Genomic DNA, 7500 nt, shown 5'->3' on the forward strand with positions numbered 1-7500 from the left:
ATTCACAGAGAAATGAATTAAAATATTCCTTTTTTAAAACAGGGTGTACTTATTTATGCTGAGCACTGTATGTGTGTATACAGTTAGAGTCAGAATTATTCGCCCTCCAGTATATTTAATTAATTTCTGCTAAACAGAGAGCAGATTTCTAGACATAATAGATTTAATTACTCATTTCTAATAACTGATTTATTTTCTCTTTGTCATGATGACAGTAAATAATATTAGACTAGATATTCTTCAAGACACTAGTATTCAGCTTAAAGTGACATTTAAAGGCTTCACTAGGGTAATTAGGGTAAAGTTAGGGTAATTAGGCAAGTCATTGTATAACAGTGGTTTATTCTGGAGACAATCCAAAACTAATATTGCTGAAGGAGCTAATAATATTGACCTTAAAATGGGTTTTAAACAATTAAAAACTGCTTTTATTCTAGCTGAAATAAAACTAATAAGACTTTCTCCAGAAGAAATAATATTAGAGGAAATACTGTGAGACATTCCTGAATCTGTTCAACATCATTTGAAAAAGGACAGCAAGTGCTAATAATTATGACTTCAACACTTTATATATCTGCACAAACATGCACATTTGAGCTCAAATCATCCCTGTGAGTTCAGCTTGAACTTGATCTTAGTGAATGTCGTCTAAGAGAGAAACAGCAGGTTCGAGAGCAGAAATGCAGGGTTTGTTCCTCGTCAGCTGCTGTTGTTCATGAACACAAACTCTCTGACGGCTCAAACAAAGCCTCCGCTGCTGCTCTATAGACCTGCACTGCTGAACGCATCAGAATAAAGGCGCTCCCACAACCCTGCTGACCCCTAACCTCTGCCCCCTGACCTCTGGACAGACGGACACCGTGCAAACCCCCTTCAGCCTGAGCGATGAAGGACGTCCTGGTCACGATGACTTTCCTCAATTATCAATGTAGGGATTATCGATGTTTGAACATTATTGAGGTAAAGGGGTCCAATTCTGAGCCTTTTTACCAAATGTAAAATAAATCTCTGAAGTCTCTAGAGTGTGTTCGTGTGTGTGTGAAGTTTCAGCTTATAATACCTGACAGATAATGTTCTCTACCTCTCTGAAACGGACCCTTTTAGGCTTTGATCCTAATTGTGGCATTTTGGTGACTGTCGCTTTAAATGCAAATGAGATTGTGCTCTTTTTAGAAGAGGGCGGAGCTACAAACTCCTTTGTATCAGCAAAGCGGCAGATGTAAAACAGCACTAGCCGTGTTGTCAGTGCTGGTCAGGTGTACATGTCTGCTTCAGTGTCTGTATGCTTCATGCTTCTCTCAGTCTAACTTCACCAGCTCAAACACTCTAATGCAGGGCTATTCTATTGGCGGCCTGCAGGCCGAACGAGGCCCCCAAGTCAATTTGTTCCAGCCCTCCAATTAGTGTCACCAAGACATCAGAAATAAATTTAGTTATGGTCGCTATAGTTATGAAGTGATGTGCGTCTGTTCAATACAGCACGAGCTGCAGCTGAAGGCTGCACACAGCGTGAGTCACGTGACACTAACCAAGTGGCGCGAGCAGCTGAAAACCTTTGTAGAAAAGGCCTTTCGTACAATGCACCGATATCGATATTAGGGATGCAACGATACGCCGATAAGTCACTATTAACTGCGCTTTAATTTGTCATGGTTAATTAATCGTAAAGGCTTCTCTGTTGCACGGAACGAAACTGCAGCAACTAAACAAAGTTATACCAACAGTGCGCTACTTTAATGTTCTGAGCTTGTACACCGATGCTAATACCCACACTCTAATAACTATAGCAGCGGTCCATTCGCATATCGTGTCTTTCCGCGTGCAACATCGTTATTTCTTTATTTATTTATTTTTTTTAGGGGTTTTCACCTTTATTAGATAGAACAGTAGAGAGTATTGATGAGAAAACATGGGGAGCAGAGAAAGGGGAAGGATCGGCAAGGCGGGAATCGAACTCTGAGCGCTGGAGTGCATGTGTCGATGCACTAACCACTACACCACTGGTGCCGACGAGTTCGTTATTTCTAATGTAAGAATACATGCCAATATGCGAAGCGAAGCAACGCACTCGCAGCTTTCCGGGAGCACTCAATGGACAACATCTCATGCTGTAGCAGTGAGAGTTGTGCGTGACTTTCAGTGCAATGTAAACAAAAGATATGTTAGAGGAATTATTATTAAAATGATTATGTATGCATGAACGCAGATGATAACAACCGTTCATTTAAATAGTTAGCTAATATAAAGCTTGAATATACATTAGACGTGATGACCGTGACACCATGATTATTCTTCAGACTATATAATCGTACAACCAAAGTCTATAATCTTCGCATCCCTAATTGCTATGCAGTTCAAAACAACATATGAATGTGTCTGAATGTACACTGATTTTTCTTGTGCTTTTTAATACAACATTTGAATATGTTCGTAAAAAAAGCCTACTGATATTATGTAGTTTCAAAATACAATGTATAAAAAGCCAACGTGGGTGTCTTAAGGAGCAAAAATACAACATATAGGCTCTTATATGCTGTTGTGTCTTTATTTATATCTCTTCGGCACCTCATTTGGGATGCTTTTCATGAACCGGCCCCCATGACAAACTAATTGATTAGCCCTGCTCTAATGGCTAATGGACAGACGGCTGCTTCTCACTCAGGGCTGCTGTTTATGCTAATGAGATGGAGAGATGGGCACTAGTGGGCGGGGCTTTCCCCCTCTCATGACACGTGCAAAGAGAGAATGTCAATCGAAGTGTTTCATTCATCAAGTCTGATTATAACAAACACTAATTATTTCATGTTTACCATTAGAGGCTGGAGATATTCACACACTGCTGACACACAACTGGGTTTAAACCCCTAATAAAGTGATTATTGTATAATAGCTTCCTTTTAAATCCAAACATGAACCCTTATGCCATATAAACACACACACCTGTGATTGTAAGCCGGGCTCTGTGGCTGATGATGGCTCCATATTGGTTGTTAGCGACGCATTGGTAGAAACCCTCATCTCTCTGCTGGGTCAAATTGGACACACACAGCGAGCCGTTGGACAGCACACGCACAAACTCGCTCTCGTGGATCTGGACGCCGTTTTTCCGCCAGCGTACGCTTACGGGAGACTCGCCGCCAGCCTGACAGTCCAGAACAACATGCTGACCCGCAGATACACTCGCATCCTGAGGCTCGACGGAGAACCACAACTCACTGAAGCCAAACACACCTGCAGGAGAACACACACACACACTGGGTTAACCAACAATGCTATGCACTCTGCTGAAGTTTACACAAAGTTACACACAGTTGCAAAATAAATAGCCAAACTTTAATCCTAAGTGCTGTTTAACACAGATTGTTTCAACACATTTATAAAGATAATAAATAATGTCAAATAACTCACTTCTTTCATTCTTGCCATGATGATAGTAGATAATATTTTATTATTTATTCTGCAAGATACTACTACTCAGCTTAAAGTGCAAGCTTAAATAGGTTAATTAAATAAGTCATCAATAACTAATAGCTGAACAAATGAAATTATATCGATTTATTGTCTTATTTTATTTACATTAATATTATTATTATTATATATTTAATCAATTAAATCTTTATTAATAATAATAATAATATTTTATAAGTTAATGTTTAATTTTATTTAAATAATTAAATATTAATCACATTATATCAATATTTTTATTAATATTACTTAATTAAATCTTTGTTTAACTTGATTATTTTTTAGTTAACTGATAAAACATTTATTCAATAGTTAATATTTTACTTATTATATGAATTAGATTATTTATATGAATTAGATTATATCAATATTTATATTAATCTTTATTTAGTTAAATTGTTTTATATGTAATTAATAATCAAAACATTTCATAGTTAATTAGTTTATTTTTATTATATTTACCTATAGAAGTTATATTTATTTAAATTTATATTATAGTATATCAACATTTGTATTAATATTTATTTTATTAAACCTTTAATTAAATTATTTTATATGTAATAGTTAATTCATTTATTAAAATTGCTAACTTATATAAATTATATATATATTATTATTATTATTATTATTATAGTATATCAATATTTATATTCATATTTATTTTATTAAATCTTTATTTAGTTAAATTATTTTAGATGTAATTAATAATAAAGTGTTTTTTTATTCAATAAATAATTTGTTTATTTAAATTATGTTAACTTATCTAAATAATATTTTTATTTAAATTCATATTAATTATAGTATATCAATATTTATATTAATATCATGAATTTATTTTATATTTAATCATTCAAATTATTTAATAGTTAATATTTACTTTAATTAAAATATAATAATAATAATAATAATAATAATAATAATAATAATAATAATAATAATAATAATAATAATAATTACAAAGCTAATAACTCCTAGTTAGTTGCAGTGGAGAATATAATAATATGGGGAAAAAATCTAATTTCTAAAATTTTTTATAAAAAAATAATATTGTTAAGAGGGCTAATAATATTGACCTTTTTAAAAACATATATATTTATTTTACTCCAGCCAAACAAAAAAAATAAGCCTTTCTCAAGAAGAAAGTATAATTAAAATACTGTTAAATATGTTAAACAACACTTGGGAAATAGCAGAAAAATCTTTTAAATTTGAGTCTATATGTTTATTAGTATATGAGTTATATTGTGATATGACATTTTGCCATTTCACAGCAGCCATAATTACAGAGAACCAAGACTTGAACAGGCCATTGTACCAAGAGCGTTTCAATAGATTTAATCCACTTATTCACGGTCAACTGACAGAGAAAAATCATCCTGCCATCGGTGCTTTTGCTGGACACTGAGGCTTTTTATTTCTGATCTTCATGACTGTGGCTTTTCACACAATACAAGGTGAAAACAGGCCATGTGTCGAGTATTAAGACTGATGGAAATCTAAATCTGCTGCATCTTAATGAACATCCATTCAAAAATTTATGTTTTAATTAATTATAAAAATGTATAATCAATTTTTGTGTCAGATGATCAACTGTGAATGTTTTTCTGCAACGTGACCACTAAAAGTACATCCTTAAAATAAATGATAAAAGCGTTTAAAAGTACGATTTATTTTTATAAAAATTTATTTATTCAAATTATTTACTTTCACTTAAGGTTAGATAGATAGATAGATAGATAGATAGATAGATAGATAGATAGATAGATAGATAGATAGATAGATAGATAGATAGATAATCAATCAAAATAACACAAACATTCACATACATACATATATCTATACGTATATACATACATACATACATACATACATATATATATATATACATACATACATACATATATATATATATATATATACATACATACATACATACATACATACATACATATATATATATACATACATACATACATACATATATATATATATATACATACATACATACATATATATATATATATATATATATATACATACATACATACATATATATATATATACATACATACATACATACATACATATATATATACATATATACATACATACATACATACATATATATATATATATATATATATATATATATACATACATACATACATACATACATACATACATACATACATACATACATACATACATACATACATACATACATACATACATACATACATACATACATACATACATACATACATACATACATACATATATATATATATATATATATATATATATATATATATAGATACATACATATATATACATACATACATATACATACTCAAATTCAATAAATATAAAACGCTTTATATATCTTTTATTCAGACATGTATGTCAATTTATGACATGGAGTACATTTGACAGATCTTTAAAAGCCATATCAATAATTAAAGTTTATCTTTATAACCCGATTTAACACGATTAATCTGATTTAATCATTTTATGCTGTGTTGTTTTTAATTCCTATACCTGTATTTAAGTGTCTTTTAATCTTGTTTATCTATAGCATTAAAAAATGACCATTGTGTATGAAATGTGCTATAGAAATAAACTTGCCTTGCTTTATTTTTAATTCAACACATATCAAATACTGATGAGGACACATATAAGGTTGAAAAGTGACAAAGACGACATGTTCTCTTAAAAATAACAATATATAACAACGTACTCCGTTAAAAACAACAATATATAACAATCAGAATGTACATTTAGATGTGAAATACTTTTTATAAGACCTGGAAAACATTTCCACAGCGTTATAAAACGATTAATATGAGCAAAAATAATAACTTAATGGTACGACACTATTACACACAACAGCTGTTTTAATAAAAACGCAATATTTAGTCGTTTCCAAAGCACCTGCGAGTATTAAACGTGTATTAAAGAGCCTGAACAGATCATTTCACATAAAAAAACAGTTTAACAGTAAGCTAAATCAATAGACTGGGCTAAAATGGAGAGTTTATCATTAGTTTGGCGATAGTAAACAAACACTGAGGACTTGGAGATCTCCAAGCTTTACGCGCGAGTTTACGCTCAAAACACTGGCGAATGAAACATCTCTTACCTGAAAACGATAAAATCCAGAGTATAATCAGCCATTGCTGATGTGTTTTCCATCTCACAGACCCCATTTATCGATAATTCACATTAAATCCTTGATTAAATCCCACGAGCGCATCGTGACTGACTGGAGACCTGCTGCATTACTGACTGACAGACTGACTGACTGAAGCGGAGAGCCGCTCCCGCCGCTGCCCTAGCTCCGCCCAGTGCATTACACGTGACCTATTCATAGCCACGACTATTACGTGCAACATCCTTAAATCTGTAGTCTTATGTAATCCTGCTAGCAAAACATTTCTTCATTCATTCATTTTCTTTTCAGCTTAGTCCCTTTATTAATCAGGGGTCGCCACAGCGGAATGAACCGCCAACTTATCCAGCATATGTTTTAAGCTGCAAAATACACTGGGAAACATCTATACACTCTCATTCACACACACGCACACGCACGCACACACACACACACACACACGCACACACACTACGGACAATTTCGCCTACCCAATTTACCTGTACCACATGTGTTTGTACTTAAAGGGGAAACCACACAGAAATGCCAACTCGAACCAGCGACCTTCTTGCTGTGAGGCGATTGTGCTACCCACGGCGCCACCGTGCTGCCCACATTTCTTCTTGTTTATCTGAAAATTTATCTATAAAATAAAATATTTTGACACAATAATCGGTCTTATCCCCCCTTAACCAAAATGAAAATTATTTTCACACAATTTACACACAACTAAAAGCCTTTAAACACACACCCAAACAAACATTTGTAAATAAAGCAGTGCTTTCTGACTGTCACCAGCCAATATTAAATAAATACATACATTTTAAGACACTACTTGCTAACCTTTTCATTAATTGTGTTCAGTTTTAAATGAATATAAGGTAAAA

General features: G+C 32.6%; 1 protein-coding gene across 1 annotated transcript in view; it reads right to left on the minus strand.

Annotated features, from left to right (window-relative positions):
- The window catches only part of prtgb (protogenin homolog b (Gallus gallus)), a 40582-nt gene extending 33911 nt beyond the window's left edge, over window positions 1-6671 (minus strand). Inside the window, exons 1-2 of the mRNA XM_056451546.1 lie at window positions 6605-6671; window positions 2941-3231 (exon numbers count right to left, since the gene is read on the minus strand). Coding sequence (XP_056307521.1) covers window positions 2941-3231; window positions 6605-6671 — 358 coding nt within the window. The remainder of the gene's footprint in view (window positions 1-2940; window positions 3232-6604) is intronic.
- Between the last annotated feature and the right edge of the window lie 829 nt (window positions 6672-7500).

Source organism: Danio aesculapii, chromosome 25 (assembly GCF_903798145.1).
Source record: "Danio aesculapii chromosome 25, fDanAes4.1, whole genome shotgun sequence".
Classification (NCBI taxonomy): domain Eukaryota; kingdom Metazoa; phylum Chordata; class Actinopteri; order Cypriniformes; family Danionidae; genus Danio; species Danio aesculapii.